At 47.6% G+C, this 26,423-nt stretch overlaps 2 protein-coding genes across 5 annotated transcripts in view; one reads left to right on the top strand and one right to left on the bottom strand.

Annotated features, from left to right (window-relative positions):
- The window catches only part of LOC120991971 (zinc finger protein OZF-like), a 576,950-nt gene that overhangs the window by 518,615 nt on the left and 31,912 nt on the right, over positions 1-26,423 (bottom strand). The window contains exon 1 of one of the 4 annotated variants that reach the window (XM_040420731.1): positions 5,266-5,333. The exons of 2 other annotated variants lie outside the window; for them this stretch is intronic. In XM_040420731.1, coding sequence (XP_040276665.1) covers positions 5,266-5,299 — 34 coding nt within the window. In that variant the 5' untranslated portion in view covers positions 5,300-5,333. Of the gene's footprint in view, positions 1-4,870; positions 4,905-5,265; positions 5,334-26,423 lie in introns of those variants that run through there. One more of the 4 variants, XM_040420730.1, reaches the window with a different exon arrangement.
- LOC120991981 (zinc finger protein OZF-like) lies at positions 8,680-25,917 on the top strand. The gene is made up of 2 exons (XM_040420744.1): positions 8,680-8,729; positions 24,198-25,917. The coding sequence occupies exons 1-2, from the start codon at positions 8,696-8,698 to the stop codon at positions 25,346-25,348; spliced, it is 1,185 nt and encodes a 394-aa protein (XP_040276678.1). The 5' UTR covers positions 8,680-8,695; the 3' UTR covers positions 25,349-25,917.

A 26,423-nucleotide genomic window follows, 5' to 3' on the forward strand; every position in this document is an offset into this window, starting at 1 on the left:
GGACAAGGTCAGGGGGAGGACATTGATCTCGTATTTCACTAACTGAATGGTTTTCCTTTTTTCTGCTATTCTTTCATTGCACTAAAATAGCAACACATAAAATTATGATATAAAGTAAATAATAAAAATAAATTAGATTGTTCACCACGAGGACCTTTTCTACAGACCCCCCTCCCACCAGCATGGCTGGACCTGCCTGATCCCACCACTGGGTTTCCATCTCGATTGCTGCCCCATTGGCTCAAAATTCAGTTTGAGATGGGTCTGGTGCATCTGACTACATGCAATGGAGACGAGTCAACCATGTGTCATGTCACTGGGTCACGTCATGCGTGGGTGACCAGCGTCAACCTGGATGTTGATGAGAGGAGACCCAGAAACTGCAGAGCTGGCAGCGCAGCAATGGAGCCAGAACCCTGAGGTGAGGATCAGGTAAGTATGATTACCAATGTTACGTAGTTAATACGATGGACAGAAGTCCATCAAGTTCAACCGAGGGATCGGTGGGGACTCGAATCCCAGAAGGAAGCGAGACTCAGATTTCTACACATTTTTATAAGCATTAAAGGGAACCTGTCACCGGGATTTGATGTATAGAGCTGAGGACATGGGCTGCTAGATGGCCGCGAGCACATCCGCAATACCCAGTCCCCATAGCTCTGTGTGCTTTTATTGTGTAAACAAAACGATTTGATACATATGCAAATTAACCTGAGATAAGTCCTGTCCGTGAGATGAGTCCTGTATGTGAGATGAGTCCTGTCCGTGAGATGGGTCGGGGACAGGACTCGTCTCAGGTTAATTTGCATATGTATCAAATCGTTTTTTTACACAATAAAAGCACACAGAGCTATGGGGACTGGGTATTGCGGATGTGCTCGCGGCGATCTAGCAACCCATGTCCTCAGCTCTGTACATCGAATCCCGGTGACAGGTTCCCTTTAATGTGGTTTACTTTTAAGAATTCATCTAAACCCTTTATAAACCCGTCCCCTGTTCCTGCTGTGACCACGTCCTGAGGACGTCTATTCCACAGATGCACAGTTCTTACAGTAAAGAAGCTTTGACGCTTCTGGAGACTTCTTCTTCTTCTCCAGTCGGAGGCAGCGCCCCCTTGTCTTCTGAAGACATTTTACATGGAACAGCTTTTCGCCCTATTTTTTGTATGTCCCATTTATATAGTTGTACAGGTTAATCATGTCCCCCTTAGACGTCTCTTCTCAAGACTAAATAAATGTAACTATTTTAATCTTCCCCCATAACTCAGACCCTCCGGGCCCCTCATCAGTTTAGTCGCTCTCCTCTGTACTCTCTCCAGCTCCAGGGCGTCCTTTCACTTGCCATTGTACCAGTACCTAGAGAATCTATAAAAATTATAATGTGAGTCCAGCCGTGCTGGGGAGGTCTGTAGAAAAGGTCCCCAGGGGTGAACAACCCTTTAAGACATATAATTATGTATCCTTCACACACACAAATATCTCAAGATCTGCAAACATAGCGGCCAGTATTTTGCATGATCTCAGCGACCCGCGCTCAGTCTCTAGGACTCAGCGTCTGACACCCTGTAGTTGCCTCCGACACCCGGCTTTCTGATGGACTTCGGGAGTGACTGCCCTGCTCGTTCACTTAGTAACGTTGTTAGCAGCCTACCTTACATGATCGCCATCGTTTAGTTAGGCCAACCTAGTAAGCAGGTCATCCACACTCTGAATATGGCTTCTTATAGACCCTTGTAGGAGACCTCCCAGAAGACGTGATCTAGGAGATTACAGAGATCTGACTGATAGCACAAACTAAGCCTGGACTGTAGAAATATCATGAAGATGTGTGCAGAGTTGTCAGGAGACCTCCTGTGTTGTCAGGCAGCTGTCCTCAGACTCATATATAAGTTATGGAAGTAAAATGAGGGGCTTTCTTACCCACTGTTATTATTGGGGGGGTTGGTTCACTAATTTATAAACTATGATATGGAACTACCTTGGATTCAGCTAGTCTCAAGGCTGAAAGTGTCTAGAGGAGCCTTCTATCAGTATTGACTGCGGTGCTTTAGTGGTTTTCAGATCCCGGCCATTAGTGCAGCTGGTGAACCCCCAACAATGTCAATAAAAGTCAAGTCCATGACAGGACTGATAGAGGAGCTGGGAGAGGATGTCTATGTGCAGTCACAGCTCCCTCCGCTCCTGCACAGAACACTGGGGGTCACTCTCTGCCCGGAGTGTTACTTTACTGGAGCTCTAAGGTGGAGCCTGACCTGAAGAAACATCTGGCATCACTTTCTCCATTCATGATTCCTTACCTGTGGTGAGTTCTCCTGGAATGTCCTCCTCCACCTCACTCTTACACGGGGGATCGCCCATCATCCGCTCTTCTTCATCCTCCACTTTAATATCAGTCAGATCTTCCCCCTGATTTGTCATCTGTAACAATTCAGGACAATACAGCAGACAGGTGGGAAATCTAACAGATCCACAGAAGAGACCCCCACCATCTATGACCCCTCTATGACTGCAGGACCCCCCTATATAGATGTGTATAGGGCTCAGCTCCATCTACCTGAGGGTTCTCTGGGACCTTCTCCTCTGGACAGTCCTGGGAATACAGAGGACGGGGACATCTCTCTGGTGGATTTCTCCTCCTGGATCCATCTGTAAAGACACAAGCACACAGTGACTGAACACATGGCCTCCATTACATGTCACTGCACACACGTGTACACACTGCACATGACGGCTCTTACCCTGTAATATAAGAGGCTGGTGCTCCTCCATTACATGTCACTGCACACACGTGTATACACTGCACATGACGGCTCTTACCCTGTAATATAAGAGGCTGGTGCTCCTCCATTACATGTCACTGCACACACGTGTATACACTGCACATGACGGCTCTTACCCTGTAATATAAGAGGCTGGTGCTCCTCCATTACATGTCACTGCACACACGTGTATACACTGCACATGACGGGTCTTACCTTGTGATATAAGAGGCTGGTGCTCCTCCATTACATGTCACTGCACACACGTGTATACACTGCACATGACGGCTCTTACCTTGTGATATAGGAGGCTGGTGCTCCTCCATTACATGTCACTGCACACACGTGTATACACTGCACATGACGGCTCTTACCTTGTGATATAAGAGGCTGGTGCTCCTCCATTACATGTCACTGCACACACGTGTATACACTGCACATGACGGCTCTTACCTTGTGATATAAGAGGCTGGTGCTTCTCCATTACATGTCACTGCACACACGTGTATACACTGCACATGACGGGTCTTACCTTGTGATATAAGAGGCTGGTGCTCCTCCATTACATGTCACTACACACACGTGTATACACTGCACATGACGGCTCTTACCTTGTGATATAAGAGGCTGGTGCTCCTCCATTACATGTCACTGCACACACGTGTACACACTGCACATGACGGGTCTTACCCTGTGATATAAGAGGCTGGTGCTCCTCCATTACATGTCACTGCACACACGTGTATACACTGCACATGACGGCTCTTACCCTGTGATATAAGAGGCTGGTGCTCCTCCATTACATGTCACTGCACACACGTGTATACACTGCACATGACGGCTCTTACCTTGTGATATAAGAGGCTGGTGCTCCTCCATTACATGTCACTGCACACACGTGTATACACTGCACATGACTGGTCTTACCCTGTGATATAAGAGGCTGGTGCTCCTCCATTACATGTCACTGCACACACGTGTATACACTGCACATGACGGCTCTTACCTTGTGATATAAGAGGCTGGTGCTCCTCCATTACATGTCACTGCACACACGTGTATACACTGCACATGACGGCTCTTACCTTGTGATATAAGAGGCTGGTGCTCCTCCATTACATGTCAATGCACACACGTGTACACACTGCACATGACGGCTCTTACCTTGTGATATAAGAGGCTGGTGCTCCTCCATTACATGTCACTGCACACACGTGTACACACTGCACATGACGGCTCTTACCTTGTGATATAAGAGGCTGGTCCTCCTCCATTACATGTCACTGCACACACGTGTATACACTGCACATGACGGCTCTTACCTTGTGATATAAGAGGCTGGTGCTCCTCCATTACATGTCACTGCACACACGTGTACACACTGCACATGACGGCTCTTACCTTGTGATATAAGAGGCTGGTCCTCCTCCATTACATGTCACTGCACACACGTGTATACACTGCACATGACGGCTCTTACCTTGTGATATAAGAGGCTGGTGCTCCTCCATTACATGTCACTGCACACACGTGTATACACTGCACATGACGGCTCTTACCTTGTGATATAAGAGGCTGGTGCTCCTCCATTACATGTCACTGCACACACGTGTATACACTGCACATGACGGCTCTTACCTTGTGATATAAGAGGCTGGTGCTCCTCCATTACATGTCACTGCACACACGTGTATACACTGCACATGACGGCTCTTACCTTGTGATATAAGAGGCTGGTGCTCCTCCATTACATGTCACTGCACACACGTGTATACACTGCACATCACGGCTCTTACCTTATGATATAAGAGGCTGGTGCTCCTCCATTACATGTCACTGCACACACGTGTATACACTGCACATGATGGGTCTTACCCTGTGATATAAGAGGCTGGTGCTCCTCCATTACATGTCACTGCACACACGTGTATACACTGCACATGACGGCTCTTACCTTGTGATATAAGAGGCTGGAGCTCCTCCATTACATGTCACTGCACACACGTGTATACACTGCACATGACGGGTCTAACCTTGTGATATAAGAGGCTGGTGCTCCTCCATTACATGTCACTGCACACACGTGTATACACTGCACATGACGGCTCTTACCCTGTGATATAAGAGGCTGGTGCTCCTCCATTACATGTCACTGCACACACGTGTATACACTGCACATGACGGCTCTTACCTTGTGATATAAGAGGCTGGTGCTCCTCCATTACATGTCACTGCACACACGTGTACACACTGCACATGACGGCTCTTACCTTGTGATATAAGAGGCTGGTGCTCCTCCATTACATGTCACTGCACACACGTGTATACACTGCACATGACGGCTCTTACCTTGTGATATAAGAGGCTGGTGCTCCTCCATTACATATCACTGCACACACGTGTATACACTGCACATGACGGCTCTTACCTTGTGATATAAGAGGCTGGTGCTCCTCCATTACATGTCACTGCACACACGTGTATACACTGCACATGACGGCTCTTACCTTGTGATATAAGAGGCTGGTGCTCCTCCATCATGGCCTCCTTGTACAGGTCCTTGTGTCCTTCTATATACTCCCACTCCTCCATGGAGAAATAGACAGTGACGTCCTGACACCTTATAGGAACCTGACAACACAATGACACCGTCATCACCCAGACCCCTCCAGTGCTGTTACTGGAGAATTTCCCAGCATTCCCAGCAGTGTCACCTCTCCAGTCAGCAGCTCCATCATCTTGTGGGTGAGCTCTAGGATCGTCTGCTCATGTATCAGTGGGTGAGGGGGAGGCTCTGTGATGGGGGGAGGGGTCCTGCTCCGCCCTCCTGACTCCTGGAGATGGATGATGGGAGTCACACAGTCCCCCGATGTCTTCTTCACTATTGTGTACTCCTGTGGATGGAGAGAGACACTTAGGGAATAAACCATTCAGGGGCCATGTGCTCTCCTCCGGCCCTCTCCTCCTGGTACAACGTGCCTACTTACCTCCTCATGGCTCCTACAACATGACTATTGGTCACTGGTCACATGACACATCACTCACCATATTGGGGGCTGATCTCCAGGTTCTCCATCACTTGGAAGGTCTGGAGGCCGTTCTCCAGGACCCTGGACTCTTCCCATCACTTCCTATGAGGGATTCTCCTTCCCGATGTCTGACTTGTTACAGAATACAATACAGAGGAGAGAAATCTAGAAAAGTTTACCTCTCCGCTCAGCAGGGAGATGATCTCCAAGGTGAGGTCTAATATTCTTCTGCTGATCTCCTTCCTGTCCATCCTTGGTGGTCATTCAGGAGAAGAGGAGAGAACTGGAGGAGCTGGAGGCTTCTAGTACTGCAGGCGCCTTTATGAGAAGAGGAGAGGAAATCATCGAGGGGACAAGACCAGATGTCACATCCAGAACCGCACTTCCTGAGCCTGGAGGGGCCCCGCTTCTCAGAGCCCCCACCACATGGATTCCAGGGGCCCCAACATGGAGATCTCTGGTGGCTCCACAGGAGATAAATGTCTGATAGATGCAGGTCCCACCTCTGGGCTGTGCTCAGCTGTGTCCAGAACTCCTAGAGAAGAGACTGGAGAGAGCTGAGCTCAGGCCGGGCCCCCGCTCCATTCATTCTCCTCCTGGATGCAGGGGCCCCTCAGCAGGACAGTCAGGGGCCAGCGAATGATCACAACCCCCACCATCCCCACTACTCCTCCCATCATACTAAGCTGAGGAGCGGAGAAGGATTCCTTGTGTGTAATGGAGGAGAATCTCCAGAGGTGACATGTCTGAGCTCTCCACCACACTGTCTCCTCACAGCTCATCTTACCTGCAGGCTGGAGGAATGGCTGATACCAGAGAGAACAAGAGCCCTGACTACCGACCAGGACCTGCCTAGTATCTGCTGCACTGCCAGAGCTGAAGGACCTGAGATGACGTCACCGTCATGTGATCAGGGGGCGGGGCTCAGCAGTGACTACCGACCAGGACCTGCCCAGTATCTGCTGCACTGCCAGAGCTGAAGGACCTGGGGTGACGTCAGTGTCATGTGATCATTGCAGGGGGCGGGGCTCAGGGGAAGAGGTGGTGAAGTACCTGGCGTGACGTCACCGTCATGTGATCAGTGCAGGGGGCGGGGCTCAGCATTGGGGATAGGTGGTGGTGAAGGACCTGGGGTGATGTCACTAGCTTGTGATCAGTTCAGAGGGCGGGGTCAGCAATGGAGCCAATAAGAGGTGTGAAGGACTTGTGATGATGTCATGTGATCAATGCCTCACCTACTGAACTCTACCCCCTGCACTGATCACATGATGGTGAGATCGGCACAGGTCCTTTACCCAATTATTTATATTGCTTAGCTCCGCCCCCTATACTGATCACATGACATCACCCCAGGTCCTTCACCACCTCCTCTCCCTACTCCTGAGCCCCGCCCCCTGCACTGATCACATGACGGTGACGTCACCGCAGGTCCTTCAGCTCTGGCAGTGCAGCAGATACTGGGCAGGTCCTGGTCGGTAGTCACTGCTGAGCCCCGCCCCCTGCACTGATCACATGACGGTGACGTCACCCCAGGTCCTTCAGCTCTGGCAGTGCAGCAGATACTGGGCAGGTCCTGGTCGGTAGTCAGGGCTCTTGTTCTCTCTGGTATCAGCCATTCCTCCAGCCTGCAGGTAAGATGAGCTGTGAGGAGACAGTGTGGTGGAGAGCTCAGACATGTCACCTCTGGAGATTCTCCTCCATTACACACAAGGAATCCTTCTCCGCTCCTCAGCTTAGTATGATGGGGGAGGAGTAGTGGGGATAGTGGGGGTTGTCATCATTCGCTGGCCCCTGACTGTCCTGGTGAGGGGCCCCTGCCTCCAGGAGCAGAATGAATGGAGCGGGGGCCCGGCCTGAGCTCAGCTCTCTCCAGTCTCTTCTCTAGGAGTTCTGGACACAGCTGAGCACAGCCCAGAGGTGGGACCTGCATCTATCAGACATTTATCTCCTGTGGAGCCACCAGAGATCTCCATGTTGGGGCCCCTGGAATCCATGTGGTGGGGGCTCTGAGAAGCGGGGCCCCTCCAGGCTCAGGAAGTGCGGTTCTGGAGGTGACATCTGGTCTTGTCCCCTGGATGATTTCCTCTCCTCTTCTCATAAAGGCGCCTGCAGTACTAGAAGCCTCCAGCTCCTCCAGTTCTCTCCTCTTCTCCTGAATGACCACCAAGGATGGACAGGAAGGAGATCAGCAGAAGAATATTAGACCTCACCTTGGAGATCATCTCCCTGCTGAGCGGAGAGGTAAACTTTTCTAGATTTCTCTCCTCTGTATTGTATTCTGTAACAAGTCAGACATCGGGAAGGAGAATCCATCATTGGAAGTGATAGGAAGAGTCCAGGGTCCTGGAGAACGGCCTCCAGACCTTCCAAGTGATGGAGAACCTGGAGATCAGCCCCCAATATGGTGAGTGATGTGTCATGTGACCAGTGACCAATAGTCATGTTGTAGGAGCCATGAGAAGGTAAGTAGGCACGTTGTACCAGGAGGAGAGGGCTGGAGGAGAGCACATGGCCCCTGAAGGGTTTATTCCCTAAGTGTCTCTCTCCATCCACAGGAGTACACAATAGTGAAGAAGACATCGGGGGACTGTGTGACTCCCATCATCCATCTCCAGGAGTCAGGAGGGCGGAGCAGGACCCCTCCCCCCATCACAGAGCCTCCCCCTCACCCCCTGATACATGAGCAGAAGGTCCTAGAACTCACCCACAAGATGATGGAGCTGCTGACTGGAGAGGTGACACTGCTGGGAATGCTGGGAAATTCTCCAGTAACAGCACTGGAGGGGTCTGGGTGATGACGGTGTCATTGTGTTGTCAGGTTCCTATAAGGTGTCAGGACGTCACTGTCTATTTCTCCATGGAGGAGTGGGAGTATATAGAAGGACACAAGGATCTGTACAAGGAGGCCATGATGGAGGAGCACCAGCCTCTTATATCACAGGGTAAGAGCCGTCATGTGCAGTGTTTACACGTGTGTGCAGTGACATGTAATGGAGGAGCACCAGCCTCTTATATCACAGGGTAAGAGCCGTCATGTGCAGTGTATACACGTGTGTGCAGTGACATGTAATGGAGGAGCACCAGCCTCTTATATCACAAGGTAAGAGCCATCATGTGCAGTGTATACACGTGTGTGCAGTGACATGTAATAAAGGAGCACCAGCCTCTTATATCACAAGGTAAGAGCCGTCATGTGCAGTGTGTACACGTGTGCGCAGTGACATGTAATGGAGGAGCACCAGCCTCTTATATCACAAGGTAAGAGCCGTCATGTGCAGTGTATACACGTGTGTGCAGTGACATGTAATGGAGGAGCACCAGCCTCTTATATCACAAGGTAAGAGCCGTCATGTGCAGTGTATACACGTGTGTGCAGTGACATGTAATGGAGGAGCACCAGCCTCTTATATCACAAGGTAAGACCCGTCATGTGCAGTGTATACACGTGTGTGCAGTGACATGTAATGGAGGAGCACCAGCCTCTTGTATCACAAGGTAAGAGCCGTCATGTGCAGTGTATACACGTGTGTGCAGTGACATGTAATGGAGGAGCACCAGCCTCTTGTATCACAAGGTAAGAGCCGTCATGTGCAGTGTATACACGTGTGTGCAGTGACATGTAATGGAGGAGCACCAGCCTCTTATATCACAAGGTAAGAGCCGTCATGTGCAGTGTATACACGTGTGTGCAGTGACATGTAATGGAGGAGCACCAGCCTCTTATATCACAGGGTAAGAGCCGTCATGTGCAGTGTATACACGTGTGTGCAGTGACATGTAATGGAGGAGCACCAGCCTCTTATATCACAGGGTAAGAGCCGTCATGTGCAGTGTATACACGTGTGTGCAGTGACATGTAATGGAGGAGCACCAGCCTCTTATATCACAAGGTAAGAGCCGTCATGTGCAGTGTATACACGTGTGTGCAGTGACATGTAATGGAGGAGCACCAGCCTCTTATATCACAAGGTAAGAGCCGTCATGTGCAGTGTATACTCGTGTGTGCAGTGACATGTAATGGAGGAGCACCAGCCTCTTATATCACAAGGTAAGAGCCGTCATGTGCAGTGTATACACGTGTGTGCAGTGACATGTAATGGAGGAGCACCAGCCTCTTATATCACAGGGTAAGAGCCGTCATGTGCAGTGTGTACACGTGTGTGCAGTGACATGTGATGGAGAAGCACCAGCCTCTTATATCACAAGGTAAGAGCCGTCATGTGCAGTGTATACACGTGTGTGCAGTGACATGTAATGGAGGAGCACCAGCCTCTTATATCACAGGGTAAGAGCCGTCATGTGCAGTGTATACACGTGTGTGCAGTGACATGTAATGGAGGAGCTCCAGCCTCTTATATCACAGGGTAAGAGCCGTCATGTGCAGTGTATACACGTGTGTGCAGTGACATGTAATGGAGGCCATGTATTCAGTCACTGTGTGCTTGTGTCTCCACAGATGGATCCAGGAGGAGAAATCCACCAGAGAGATGTCCCCGTCCTCTGTGTTCCCAGGACTGTCCAGAGGAGAAGGTCCCAGAGAACCCTCAGGTAGATGGAGCTGAGCCCTATACACATCTATATAGGGGGGTCCTGCAGTCATAGAGGGGTCATAGATGGTGGGGGTCTCTTCTGTGGATCTGTTAGATTTCCCACCTGTCTGCTGTATTGTCCTGAATTGTTACAGATGACAAATCAGGGGGAAGATGTGACTGATATTAAAGTGGAGGATGAAGAAGAGCGGATGATGGGCGATCCCCCGTGTAAGAGTGAGGTGGAGGAGGACGCTCCAGGAGATGTCACCACAGGTATGGAATCATGAATGGAGAAAGTGATGCCAGATGTTTCTTCAGGTCAGGCTCCACCTTAGAGCTCCAGTAAAGTAACACTCCGGGCAGAGAGTGACCCCCAGTGTTCTGTGCAGGAGCGGAGGGAGCTGTGACTGCACATAGACATCCTCTCCCAGCTCCACTATCAGTCCTGTCATGGACTTGACTTTTATTGACATTGTTGGGGGTTCACCAGCTGCACTAATGGCCGGGATCTGAAAACCACTAAAGCACCGCAGTCAATACTGATAGAAGGCTCCTCTAGACACTTTCAGCCTTGAGACTAGCTGAATCCAAGGTAGTTCCATATCATTTCCAGATCACCTACCTCTCTATTAGGCCTCGCTAGAGAACTTGCCGCCAGTAATAAAAGATTTTTTTTTTAATATAAATTAGTGAACCAACCCCCCCAATAATAACAGTGGGGAAGAAAGCCCCTCATTTTACTTCTATAACTTATATATGAGTCTGAGGACAGCTGCCTGACAACACAGGAGGTCTCCTGACAACTCTGCACACATCTTCATGATATTTCTACAGTCCAGGCTTAGTTTGTGCTATCAGTCAGATCTCTGTAATCTCCTAGATCACGTCTTCTGGGAGGTCTCCTACAAGGGTCTATAAGAAGCCATATTCAGAGTGTGGATGACCTGCTTACTAGGTTGGCCTAACTAAACGATGGCGATCATGTAAGGTAGGCTGCTACCAACGTTACTAAGTGAACGAGCAGGGCAGTCACTCCCGAAGTCCATCAGAAAGCCGGGTGTCGGAGGCAACTACAGGGTGTCAGACGCTGAGTCCTAGAGACTGAGCGCGGGTCGCTGAGATCATGCAAAATACTGGCCGCTATGTTTGCAGATCTTGAGATATTTGTGTGTGTGAAGGATACATAATTATTTGTCTTAAAGGGGTTGTTCACCCCTGGGGACCTTTTCTACAGACCTCCCCAGCACGGCTGGACTCACATTATAATTTTTAAAGATTCTCTAGGTACTGGTACAATGCCAAGTGAAAGGACGCCCTGGAGCTGGAGAGAGTACAGAGGAGAGCGACTAAACTGATGAGGGGCCCGGAGGGTCTGAGTTATGAAGAAAGATTAAAAGAATTGAATTTATTTAGTCTTGAGAAGAGACGTCTAAGGGGGGACATGATTATACTTACCTGATCCTCACCTCAGGGTTCTGGCTCCATTGCTGCGCTGCCAGCTCTGCAGTCTCTGGGTCTCCTCACATCAACATCCAGGTTGACGCTGGTCACCCACGCATGACGTGACCCAGTGACATGACACATGGTTGACTCGTCTCCATTGTAGTCAGATGCACCAGACCCGTCTCAAACTGAATTTTGATGTGGGGAGACCCTGAACCTGCAGAGCCAATGGGGCAGCAATCGAGATGGAAACCCAGTGGTAGCGCATCGCACACCCAACCGCTGATCAACTTCGGACGGTTGATCAGTGAGTTCGAATTTTTTTGAAAAAAAAATTCACATTTTTTGGCTTTTTTTTTTTGTCTGTTAGGTTTAGGATAGGTTTGCGAACACCCCCCACACACACACACACACCAAATAAAGTTTATCACGCAGACACACACTCCCCTATGGCCCGCCGGAGGAGGCATACGCCCAGCTTGCCTCCGAGTCCGAGAGCCCCAGTGAGGACGAGGATGACCGCACTTTCCTTTTGTCATCCGCGTCCTCCTCATCATCTAGCGATGATGTTGAGACCCCAAGGCGGCGGAGACGCCGCCAGGCGGAGCAAGGGGACCGCCATGCTAGGGACCCTGTGGCCCACACTAGTACGAGCAGCTCTGGGGCTCGTACTAGTTTTCCGGCCCACCAGTTAAGTCCACCGGAGCCCCCTACCGGTGAACTTGTCTGGTATACCCCAGAGCGTTTTGAGCCCGTGATTCCTGATTTTGTAGGCCAACCAGGAATCCAGATTTCCACAGTGGGCTTCACTGAATACGACTACTTTAGTCTTTTTTTCAGTGACCACTTTGTGAATCTGATGGTGGAGAAGATGAACCTGTACGCCCAACAGTTCGTCGCTCAACACCCGGGCTCCTTTTTGGCTAGGCCCGGTGGCTGGACGCCGGTCAGTGCAGCCAAGATGAGGACGTTTTGGGGCCTCGTGCTGCATATGGGCCTAGTCAAGAAACCTAGTGTCAGGCATTACTGGAGTGGGGACGTCCTCTACCAGGCCCCACTTTACAGTACGGCCATGACACGCTCCCGGTTTGAGGCCATCCGGAAATGCCTGCATTATTCAGATAATGCAGCATGTCCCCCCCCAAGGTGATCCTGCCTATGACCGCCTGTACAAAATCAGGCCGGTCATTGATCACTTTGGGGCAAAATTTGTACAGGCCTACGTACCTGGAAGGGAGGTCGCGGTTGATGAGTCAAGGGGAGACTCATTTTCCGCCAGTATGTTCCCTCTAAGCGAGGTATGGCGTGAAGCTGTACAAACTTTGCGAGAGTACCTCAGGGTACACTTACAAGTTTCGTGTGTACGAGGGGCGAGATTCCCGTATTCAGCCCCCAGAATGTCCTCCCACTCTGGGTGTTAGCGGGAAACTTGTGTGGGACCTTATGCACCCACTGCTAGATAAGGGTTACCACCTGTACGTGGATAAATTTTATACTAGTATCCCCTTGTTCCAGTCCCTCGCCGCCAGATCCACGTCTGCTTGTGGGACCATGCGGAAAAATCAACGCAGCCTCCCTACCCACCCCCTCCCTACCCTGTCGACTGCAATCGGTATATGGGAGGAGTTTATCTATCTGATCAAGTCCTCAAGCCATATAACGCCATGCGCAAAACCCGGGCATGGTGCAAAAAAGTTGCGGTCTGCTTGGTGCAGGTTGCCATGTACAACTCTTTTGTACTATCCCGGAGCGCTGGCAGCACAGGGACATTCCTCCAGTTCTATGAGGCAGTCCTTAAGGACCTGATCTTTTCTGACCGGGAAAGAGCAGGCCGGAGTACCTCGGGAACTGGAGGCGCCTGGATCGTCCCTGGCCAACACTTTCCAGGTGTGGTCCCCCATACTGGAAAGAAGGGACGGACCCAAAAAAGGTGCAGAGTGTGTCACAGGAAGGGGATACGGAAGGACACCACTACTCAGTGTGACATGTGCCCTCTTCATCCGGGCCTTTGCATTATTGGTTGCTTCAGGGAGTACCACACTTCAATGGAGTACTAAATTTATGTTCCCCTTCCCCAATTTAGCCACTGACAATGTTCAACCGCGACCTCCCTTCCAGGTACATAGGCCTTCACAAATTTGGCCCCAAAATGATCGATTACCGGCCTAGGCAGTCATAGGCAGGATCACCTTGGGGGGGACATGCTGCATTATCTGCATAATGCAGGCATTTCCGGATGGCCTCAAACCGGGTACGTGTCATGGCCGTACTGTAAAGTGGGGTCTGGTAGAGGACGTCCCCACTCCAGTAATGCCTGACACTAGGTTTCTTGACTAGGCCCATATGCAGCACGAGGCCCCAAAACGTCCTCATCTTGGCTGCACAGACCAGAGTCCAGCCACCGGGCCTGGCCAAAAAGGAGCCCGGGTGTTGAGCAATGAACTGTTGGGCATACAGGTTCGTCTTCTCCACCATCAGATTCACAAAGTGGTCACTGAAAAAAAGACTAAAGTAGTCGTATTCAGTGAAGCCCACGGTGGAAATCTGGATTCCTGGTTGGCCTACCAGACAAGTTCACCGGTAGGGGGCTCCGGTGGACTTAACTGGTGGGCCGGAAAACTAGTACGAGCCCCAGAGCTTCTCGTACTAGTGTGGGCCACAGGGTCCCTAGCATGGCGGTCCCCTTGCTCCGCCTGGCGGTGTCTCCGCCACCTTGGGGTCTCATCATCATCGCTAGATGATGAGGAGGACGCGGGTGACAAAAGGAAAGTGGGGTCATCCTCGTCCTCACTGGGGCTCTCGGACTCGGAGGCAAGCTGGGCGTATGCCTCCTCAGCCGAGAACATCCGGCGGGCCATAGGGGAGTGTGTGTGTGCGTGATAAACTTTATTTGGTGTGCGTGTGTGTGGGGGGACGGGTGTTCGCAAACCTATCCTAAACCTAACAGACAAAAAAAAAAAAAAGCCCAAAAATGTGAATTTTTTTTTCAAAAAAATTCGAACTCACTGATCAACCGTCCGAAGTTGATCAGCGGTAGGGTGTGCGATGCGCTAACAGTGGCCGGACGCTAAGAGCGTACGCAGAAAAAAATAAAATAATATGCTTGTGCCCCAAAAAAAGTTGTGGGGGGGGGGCAAGCTGCAGCACACCTGGGGGGTCTAGGGTCAGGGTTAAAAACATGGGGTGGAAAGTAGGCGGGGTTTCAGCAAATCAAGCGCGCAATATCTCGGAAACCAAAGCGGCGCAAAAGTTCATTTTTGCGGCACAAACCAGCACAAACGCAGCACAAACGAATGGTGTATTTCTTTTTGAAATTTAAAAACATGGGGTGCCACACAGGTCATACAGCCTCTAGCCTGGATGCAAGATGAGATACAGCCTTTAGTCTGGATACAAGATGAGATACAGCCTTTAGTCTGGATACAAGATGAGATACAGCCTCTAGCCTGGATAAAAGATAACATACAGCCTCCAGCCTGGATGCAAGATGAGATACGGCCTATAGCCTGGATGCAAGATGAGATACGGCCTATAGCCTGGATGCAAGATGAGATACGGCCTATAGCCTGGATGCAAGATGAGATACGGCCTATAGCCTGGATGCAAGATGAGATACGTCCTATAGCCTGGATGCAAGATGAGATACGGCCTCTAGCCTGGATACAAGATGAGATACGGCCTCTAGCCTGGATACAAGATGAGATACGGCCTCTAGCCTGGATACAAGATGAGATACGGCCTCTAGCCTGGATACAAGATGAGATACGGCCTCTAGCCTGGATACAAGATGAGATACGGCCTCTAGCCTGGATACAAGATGAGATACGGCCTCTAGCCTGGATACAAGATGAGATACGGCCTCTAGCCTGGATGCAAGATGAGATACAGCCTTTAGTCTGGATACAAGATGAGATACAGCCTTTAGTCTGGATAAAAGATGAGATACAGCCTCCAGCCTGGATACAAGATAACATACAGCCTCCAGCCTGGATGCAAGATGAGATACGGCCTATAGCCTGGATGCAAGATGAGATACGGCCTATAGCCTGGATGCAAGATGAGATACGGCCTATAGCCTGGATGCAAGATGAGATACGGCCTATAGCCTGGATGCAAGATGAGATACGTCCTATAGCCTGGATGCAAGATGAGATACGGCCTCTAGCCTGGATACAAGATGAGATACGGCCTCTAGCCTGGATACAAGATGAGATACGGCCTCTAGCCTGGATACAAGATGAGATACGGCCTCTAGCCTGGATGCAAGATGAGATACGGCCTCTAGCCTGGATACAAGATGAGATACGGCCTCTAGCCTGGATACAAGATGAGATACGGCCTCTAGCCTGGATACAAGATGAGATACGGCCTCTAGCCTGGATACAAGATGAGATACGGCCTCTAGCCTGGATACAAGATGAGATACGGCCTCTAGCCTGGATACAAGATGAGATACGGCCTCTAGCCTGGATACAGGATGAGATACAGTTGGGCATGGAGGCGTACAAGTTCTGTATGGTATCTTTGAACACAATTTCCCACAGATGTTACAGCTGGGCCTGTAGATCATGCATGCTGATAGGTTGCTGATGCTGGCATCCCAGTTAATCCCAAGTGCTAGGTTGGTGATTAAAAAAGGCTACTGGGCAGGCTAAGGAAGTGTTGCAATTCAGCGAAGACATTCCTTGGAAACCCTTCTTGTGTGTACATATCACTGCAGCCGTTGAAAGCCCTGCCATGAGAGAAACACATATGTCCGCAAGATGTCCTGCACATATTACTGAGCTGTAAGTGTCCCTTGTATCACATTGGGTCTGTGTATCGCTTCATAGCAAAAAGAGGATGGAAGAACTCCCCATCAGGCCTTCATGCTTTAAGCCAACCGTCATGGGATCCAAAAGAGAACTTGTATTCATCTCTAAAGACGATATTATTCCATTAATGGTCCTCTCTACTGGTGGTCTGTCTGAGCCAACCGGAGCACGTTCGATTTGTGTAATCACTCTTTCCAGCCTCCCAATACATACTATCAGCTAGAACAGCCTAGATGGCCGTCAGTTCATTGAAGCAACCATCCTGCTTTTCTCTTTCCATTGATGTACCCTCTCTCAAAGTCTGTCAACTGGACAAAATGTCCTTAAGTGTTTCTTATGCAAAGGAATGTCTAGCAGTTAAAGGTTTCTTAAGAAGAGTAGCCTTTGAGAGCCTTTCTGTAGGGCAGCGGAGGAAGCTGTTGAGACCCAGTGTCTACTCAGAACGTAACACCTGTAATTATTTACATATCTGCCTGAGACATGACTGCATGCTGGGTTTTGCAGCAATCTGACATTTTTATCTGCGAGCATTATTTTTTGTCAGTGAGGGTACTTGACCCTCAAAGGAGAACACATTGTGCAGTGGAATGAATTTTATACTAGCAAGACACACTGGGTCTGGGGCATGCTGGTGTCTTTAGTAAGATATTTGTATCCATCAATGGAACCACTGTGTCAGCCAACCAGTTTGACTTTGGGCTAAACCTAAGGACATTATCTTGGCAGTCCCCTGGTATTTACCCTTTAACCCCTCTACAGGGATCTGGACTTTGCTGCAGGGGATCCATTAGGCTACAACCTCCTAGAGTTGTCCCGATCTGGTTGAGAGCTAACCCACAGGGGTCAGAGACAGCGGTGTAGGGCACCATGGGAACAGGCAAAACTCGTAGTCAGTAAAAGACTGAGGTCAGGACAGACAGAGTTAATGTGAATCTATGAAACAGGTCTGAAGTCAGGGCAGGCAGCAAAGGGTCAATACTGTAATTAGTTCAGGTCAGGCAGTGGAGGTTCAGAGTCAGGAATCAGGCAGAGGTCAGTAAGGGGGCAGACAAATGGGAAAAAACACTTTAAGCAGGGACTAGCAAGCTAGATCAACCTCCCATAGGACATGGTGCCTTGAGTACCTCAGGTTTGTCAGCCATTGGCTGGTGAAGATTAGAATGTGCGCATCCTATGGACAGCCTTTAAAAACCTGCCCAGCAAATGCAGGGAGTGGCCTGCAGCAGGGGAACAGCCATGGGAATGTAGCAGCCAGGCCCGCTGCGGATTGGCAGAGGGAGTCTAGTGGGTCTAGACCACTGAATAAACATTTACAGCAGCAGGGGGAGTTATATGGCTTCTGTGTGCGCTCTGGATTGCGGTGTGGCAGCAGATATGGAGCACCGCCATAATGGTACCTCCCTCCTTACACCTTCTCTTCTTGGATCCAGACAGTCTTAGAAATCTCTTAAGCAGATCTGGGGTATTAATGTTTTCTGCAGGCTCCCATGACTTCTCCTCAGAGCCAAAACCTTTTCAGTCAATCAAGAAAAACGTATTTCCTGTAATCATCGCCATGCCCACGATGTCCTTCACCTCGTACACATCTTCAGAGCTGACCGGAGAAGCAGCAGGAGTCGACCCTCTGGAATAACGATTTAAAATGACTGGCTTGAGGAGAGAGACGTGAAATGAATTGGGTATCTGTAGAGAAGAAACAAGATTCTAACTGTACCCTAAATCTGATATTTCTCGAAGATAGACAGACTTAGTCTGCTGGAAGTGGATGTGGAACTGCTGTGTCAGCCAAGCAGTTTGACTTAGGACTAAACCTAAGAGAGCTATCCTAGAAGTTCCCTAGTATTTACCCTTTAACCTCTATACAAGGATCTAGACTTTGCTACAGAGGAGCCATCAGACTTCTACCACCTGCCACATGTGGTTGACAACTGACCCACAGGGTTCAGAGAACCGGTGTGGGGCACCAAGGGAATAGGAAGAACCCACAATCCGTAACAGGCCGAGATCAGGCGAGGCAGATTTTGTGCAAATCCATAAAACAGGTCAGTGCAGGCAGAAAAGGTTCAATTTGGTAATCAGAGAGAAGTGAAGCAGCGAAGAGTCTGGAATCAGGCAGAGGTCAGTACATAGGGAAACTGGACAGCACACCTTATGCAGGGACTTGCTGTTGATCGTCCTCCCTCCTGGAAGGGAAAGTGCCTTAAGAACCTCAGATTTGCCTGCCAATGTCTTGTAATGATTAGGGTGTCCACGTGCACAGCCTGAAGCAGGGGAACAGCCATGGGATTCCAGTGACCAGGCCTAGTGGCTGTTGGCAGAGGGAGGCCAGCGGGTCCAGACCACCGCAATAACATATTCAGTAGCAGAGTGAGTGATGCTGCGCCTTTGCCAGCCCCAAATAGCACAGCAGCGGCTGGTACGAAGCACTGCCATAACAGTATGGTACAGCACATATCTGAGTAAAGAGCTGCAACGTATAATGTGAACCACAGGTAGGAGTCCTCCCGAACTGTTTCCCAGAGAGGGGATATCAGTGAAGCAGAGTCCCGGAGGTAGGATTTGAGGACTAATACATCTTTCTGTAGTAGTAAATCTACGCAGTGCAACAAATGGCATGTGCCTGAGGAGATCACAGATACAGTGGGTTTCCTGGGGGTCTGTAAGGCTCTTGTGTATCACAGACAAATGGTAAACTGTAGAGAATACTGCTCTGATCCGTTGGGGTTCTGCTTTGAGGAGAAGGATATTGACTTCCTCCACTTGTATTATTGACGTATATATTTACTATCATTACATTGCGGAGCGGTCTGCCTCTAGTGATTATGTATACAGTTGTGTTCAAAATTATTCAACCCCCACTGAAATTGAGTGTTTTGTCCAGTTTGACATTGATTTTGATCTTTTCAGTCATCTTGTTTACAATTAAATCATAGAGGCCCTTGTAAGTCAGACAAATATAACATAACATTTATAATGAAATAACCACAAATGTCTTTTCTGTGCTCACATCATTATCAGTTTTATTCAACCCCCAAGTGACATTCAATCTTAGTACTTAGTACAACATCCTTTTCCAGTTATAACAGCTTTTAAACGTGAAGCATAGCTTGACACAAGTGTCTTGCAGCGATCTACGGGTATCTTCGCCCATTCTTCATGGGCAAAAGCCTCCAGTTCAGTCACATTCTTAGACTTGCGCGCTGCAGCTGCTTTCTTTAAGTCCCAACAGAGGTTCTCAATCGGATTTCAGTCTGGTGACAGCGATGGCTACTTCAAAATGTTCCCGCCTTTAATCTGCAGCCATGCTCTAGTGGACTTGGAGGTATGCTTGGGATCATTGTCCTGTTGAAAGGTCCACGTCTCCCAAGCCTCAGGTTTGTGACGGACTGCATCACATTTTCATCCAATATCTCCTGGTACTGAAGAGAATTCATGGTACCTTGCACACGCTGAAGCTTCCCTGTACCTGTAGAAGCAAAACAGCCCCAAAGCATGATTGACCCCCCGCCATGCTTCACAGTAGGCAAGGTGTTCTTTTCTTCATAGGCCTTGTTCTTCCTCCTCCAAACATAGCGTTGATCCAAGGGCCCAAACAGTTCTAATTTTGTTTCATCAGTCCACAGAACACTATCCCAAAACTTTTGTGGTTTGTCCACATGACTTTTGGCATACTGCAGTCGACTCTTCTTATTCTTTGGAGACAGCAAGGGGGTGCGCCTGGGAGTTCTGGCATGGAGGCCTTCATTACGCAGTGTGCGCCTTATTGTCTGAGCTGAAACTTCAGTACCCACATCTGACAGATCTTTTTTCAGTTCCTCAGCAGTCACACGGGGACTTTTCTCCACTTTGCGCTTCAGGTAGCGCAGAGCAGTCAAAGTCAGCATCTTCTTTCTGCCACGACCAGGTAGCGTTTCAACAGTGCCCTTTGCCTTGAATTTGTGAATGATGCTTCCTATGGTGTCTCTTGGTATGTTTAACATCTTTGCAATCTTCTTATAGCCATTGCCCTTCCTGTGAAGATAAATCACCTCTTCTCTTGTCTTCCTGGACCATTCTCTTGACTTCACCATGTTTGTAAACACACCAGTAAATGTCTAGAAGGAGCCGAGTATCACAGTCCTTTTACATCGGCCTAATTGGTGCTTATTATGCTTGATTGCTGCTCCTTGACATCCACAGGTGTTTTCAATACCTGATCGAAAACACTTGAATGAACCTCTGTTCTTAAGAGTGGTAGTCTTTAAGGGGTTGAATAATTGTGTCAATGAAGAAATCACAAAAAAAACATTTAATACTGTATTACAAAAACAATTGATGTCATTTTAGTTGCATTTGGTTCTTTAAAAAGTCCTTGTAAGATTTTATTCTGAACACAATTACAAATGTACACTAAATTCCCTAAAACCCTTTACAGCATTGGGGGTTGAATAATTTTGAACACAACTGTATATTGTTTATGTATTATCGTATATGCTCAGACATACTCCTAGTCTTTTTTTCTATTCTCTATTGTTTAGAGGTGGGTTACTATGTCATCCAGCGTTTCTCCTCTCATATCGCTGTCTAGCTCACATATCTGGTCTGATTGCCTTCGGGAGTCACAGCCCCGCGCTTTCACTTAGTAACGTTGCTGTAACCTTCATCACCTCGCCAATATAAAAAATGAGGGCCTATTAATTATATGCCACATAGTTGTATTATTTGATGCGTGGTGTACCAGTTGGTAACTTTTTGTAGGAGTTGTAACCTACATCACATGCAATATATTTTGCTGCCCTTTTGTTTATGGCAACCTACCAACGGGGTATACCATACCCTAAATGTGGATATTGATGTACTGCAGCAGTGTATGTATCTTTGCATTCAATTCATTTTTGCTATAGATAGGCTTTTAGTATATTAGTTGCAAGTGTTTTTATGTATAACAAAGGGTTCTTATCTTGCACGTAGCTCCAGGCTCCATGGGGCAGCTCCTGCTCTGATTGCCTCCCAGGGACTGTTTTGCAGTCATTTTCTTTTATATGTGAGAGTTCATGTATGATTCTCCTACTTACCTGACAAAGGGGCGATTTAAGTCCCAAAACACTTTGTTTGTCAAGACTAATAAACTCCTTGGAATCCACAGAAAAATCCACTATTGCTCTTCATTTGCACCTCCATTGTCCTTTGGCAAATAGCCCCTCTGGCTTCCATCATCCTTTCATCTCCCTATCAAGCAGAGAGCATACTTGGTGTCTGTCACATGGGTGGATGAGGTATTTTTCCCCCCAGAAAAGTAGTGTGTAGGTGAGTGCTTACTCATGTAATTACCCCTCAGTGCCTAGTCTGAGTGTCCAGATTGTGGCAACACACACATACCTGCATCAATAAAGCTTACATATCCTGTTCATACCAGATCTTTACCAAAAAATATGCAGACCAAGGTTGTATGAAGCTCAATATGGTACCAATGAAAACGCATCCCATCCTACATAATATAAAAAAAAATTCCAATTGTTTTGTTTAAAACCTGTGTGCATGGCCTGTAGTGAGGTACATCTTAATCAGAGGACACTTCATTAGCTCCACCTTCTTAATTCTTGATAGGACCATCATTTCCCTTAGAAGATCCTGAATACTTTATGTAATGGACCCAACAAGGTGATGGAGACCTTTATTACAGGTTCTGATTGATGGCCTCACTCTGTCTATTCCACTGCATCCTACAGATGTCTATAAACCTGAGATCTGGTGACTGTGCGGCCATTAGGCCTTACAGATCACATTGTCATGTCCGTGAATTTAGCCTGAGACGTGCGCTTCACCTCATGGTGCATTATCTCGTTAAATGTCGCCGGTGGCCATGATCAGGCTGTCCATAACGATATTAAAGAGGATCTGTCCCTAGATTTCACTCTACAAACTGCACATATTATTAAATAGATCACTTAGACCTGAAGAGGCCGGTGTACTTACTTTTTACATTCCATGTCAGAAGGTTAATAGTAAAATGAGCATTTTTACAAGTCCAGCTAGACAGTTGGAGTAGGCATGATGACTCTTGTACTTCTGAGCTATACTCAGTCTCTGCCCAACTATGTCTTAACTGGCAAGCACCTTTCCATGTACCTCCTCCCCTGCTGCTACAGATGCAGCGCATGGAATTAGAGGCTGTAATTCCACACGGAAAATGCTGCTTTCTCATTACAAAACCAGGGAGACTGCAGCCTGTACTGAGCAGTGTGAGACTTTAGCAGGAGGAGAAGGTGCACTAAAAGTGCTTGGTTAAGCTCCACGTGGGCAAGACACAAATTTTTCTACGGAGTACACTGACGTCATCAGGGTAAGGTTTACTTTATAATGAATGTGAGGAATGTGGTGACGGATTCTTTTATGTGAAATAGTTGGCATAGTACAGCACTGGTTCTCAGACATGATGAGGCTTTTACAATATTTGCTTGATTTACTGTATGTAATAAAAGGCATGACTGGATGTAAATCGGAATCCTAGACTTCATCAGAAAATTATAGAAAGCTTTTTAAGACTGAAATTAGGGGTGAGCGATATAGACGATATGCAATATAAACAATATAAATTTGGCCAACGATAGAGATTTCGTTTATATCGCCATATTGCGGTAGAACATGGCATGCGCCGCTCTCGGCATGCACCATGTTCTCCTGAGCCGGCACAGTAGAGAAGGAGGGAGTCCCTCCCTCCCCACTGTGTGCGGCTGCCGCTGACCACCAATGAGAACAGACTAGGAGGAGGAGGGGAGGGACTGTGGCCACTGCGCCACCAATGAGTATAGTTACTATGCCTGAATACAAACGTAGCCTGCATGTCCCGGCCATATCCCATACCTGGCCTCTATTACTGCGCGCCGTGATTCGCCGCATCGAAACCCTCAGGACCTGAGGGGTTAATTGCGGCGGATCACGAAGCGCAGTAATAGAGGCCAGGTATGGGATATGGCCGGCATATGTAGGCTATGTTTGTATTCAAGCATATTAACTATATTCATTGGTGGCGAAGTGGCCACAGCCCCTCCCTTCTAATCCCCCTCTTCTAAGTATCATATTAATTGCGGGCCCCCCCCTCCACACGATTAAATCATTGGTGTCAGTGGCCCCAGGGTGGCAGCTTCTGATCGGAGCCCTAGCAGTGTAATCGCGGGGCTCCGATCGGTTACCATGGCAGCCAGGATGCTACTTAAGTTCTGGCTGCCATAGTCAGCTCCCTGCTGCTGTGTGCACTATGCACAGGGCAGCAGGGAGAGTGTGAAGTCCTATTCACCCTAATAGAGCTTTATTAGGGTGAATAGAACAAGGGTTCTAGCCCCTAAGGAGGCTAATAGTTATTAAATAAAAAGTAAAAAAAAAAGTTTAACCCCCCCCCCGAAATATAGAATATATTGCGATATATATCGCACATGCTTAAAATGATATCGCAATATAGATTTTAGGCCATATCGCCCACGCCTAGCTGAAATCACACATGCCGTTTTTTTGGGATTCAAAATGAATGACTTATATCTCTGCTTCCTTATGGATCCGCTTTCAGCCTCATAGGTATGTCATACGTTTCTATTCTTTATGGTTTGAAAAAAATAACACATATTCCAATGTTTTATCTTCACAGAAAATCCCAGCAAGAATTCTGAGGGAAAGTTCATGCTGTTATTAAATTATAAAGCTGAAGATGAGGACATCATGCAGCGCTCTGCAAGGGAAAACCTCATTCCCGTTGTATATCCAGGACTTTACAGTACAGATCTATCATATAATCCCCTTAATCATGAGGAACCTTCTCCTGACCAATCACACAATATTACCACACATACAAATCTGAAAGGGAGTGAAAGATTTAATTGTGGTAAAGAGTTCACAAAAAGCTCAGGTTTTCCTACACAAAGAAGAATTCACGCAGGAGAGAAAGCATATCAATGTTCAGTATGTGGGAAATGTTTTACATATAAATCATATCTTGTTAGACACGAGAGAATTCACACAGGAGAGAAGCCGTATTCATGTTCAGAATGTGGGAAATGCTTTATAAATAAATCAAATCTGGTTAATCATGCTAGAAGTCACACAGGAGAGAAACCATATTCATGTTCAGAATGTGGGAAATGTTTTACAGATAAATCATATCTTGTTATACATGAGAGAAGTCACACAGGAGAGAAGCCGTATTCATGTTCAGAATGTGGGAAATGTTTTACAATTAAATCAAATCTTGTTATACATGAGAGAAGTCACACAGGGGAGAAACGGTATTCATGTTCAGAATGTGAGAAATGTTTTACAGTTAAATCAAATCTTGTTAGACATCAGAAATTTCACACAGGAGAGAAATGGTATACATGTTCAGAATGTGGGAAATGCTTTAGACAAAAATCAGAACTTGTTACACATGAGAGACGACACACAGGAGAGAAGCCATATTCATGTTCAGAATGTGGGAAATGTTTTACACAAAAATCAGAACTTGTTACACATGAGAGACGACACACAGGAGAGAAGCCATATTCATGTTCAGAATGTGGGAAATGCTTTACACAAAAATCAGAACTTGTTACTCATGAGAGACGACACACAGGGGAGAAGCCATATTCATGTTCAGAATGTGGGAAATGTTTTACAGAGAAATCATATCTTGTTAATCATAAGAGACGACACACGGGAGAAAAGCCATATTCATGTTCAGAATGTGGGAAATGCTTTTCAGATAAATCAAATCTTGTTAGGCATAAGAGAAGTCACAGAGCAGAGAAGCCATATTCATGTTGAGAATGTGGGAAAAGTTTTATACAAAAATTAGATGTTAGTAGAAATCAGGTAATTCATATGTGAAACCATTTTCACATATTTTAGCATATCGGGTTATTCATTAACCTTAAAGGGTCAATAACAAGGTTTATTTTTGGAAGTAACTATCCCAGATCTCCTAGATAACCAAATTATATTTCCTTGAGGTCGCTATGACCAGGTCCATGGAGTAAAAGTATTGGGGATATAAGGAAGAGAAGAAGAGCCTTGTTTACTTCCACCCACACTGCGGGAGAGTCCAGAGTGACATGGGGGGGAAGTAACGACGCTCCATGTAATTGTTTTATAATGTATGCGGACATATTAATACAGTACTTGATCATGATTCAAATAGTCTTTAAAAGGAACTTGTCGTGAACATGGAGTCGAGCTGCAGACAGCTTGTTTATAGAGCAGGAGGAGCTGAGCTGATTGATATAGAATTTTATGGGAAAATATTGCGTATTTTATACATTTAACTTCCTGCTCATTCTGAACTTTGATGTCAAGGAGGCAGTCCTATCAGTGATGGACAGTCTTCCCTCCATGACTATACAAATACACTGCGTACAGAATTATTAGGCAAATGAGTATTTTGACCACATCATCCTCTTTATGCATGTTGTCTTACTCCAAGCTGTATAGGCTCGAAAGCCTACTACCAATTAAGCATATACGGTGATGTGCATTTCTGTAATGAGAAGGGGTGTGGTCTAATGACATCAACACCCTATATTAGGTGTGCATAATTATTAGGCAACTTCCTTTCCTTTGGCAAAATGGGTCAAAAGAAGGACTTGACAGGCTCAGAAAAGTCAAAAATAGTGAGATATCTTGCAGAGGGATGCAGCACTCTTAAAATTGCAAAGCTTCTGAAGCGTGATCATCGAACAATCAAGCGTTTCATTCAAAATAGTCAACAGGGTCGCAAGAAGCGTGTGGAAAAACCAAGGCGCAAAATAACTGCCCATGAACTGAGAAAAGTCAAGCGTGCAGCTGCCAAGATGCCACTTGCCACCAGTTTGGCCATATTTCAGAGCTGCAACATCACTGGAGT

This window comes from Bufo bufo, chromosome 2, assembly GCF_905171765.1.
Source record: "Bufo bufo chromosome 2, aBufBuf1.1, whole genome shotgun sequence".
Lineage (NCBI taxonomy): Eukaryota > Metazoa > Chordata > Amphibia > Anura > Bufonidae > Bufo > Bufo bufo.

Coding starts and splice junctions, on each gene's coding strand:
- LOC120991981 (XM_040420744.1), top strand. CDS start 8,696: ATGATGGAGGAGCACCAGCCTCTTATATCACAGG. Junction 8,730..24,197: donor CCAGCCTCTTATATCACAGG/GTAAGAGCCGTC, acceptor TTATCTTCACAG/AAAATCCCAGCAAGAATTCT.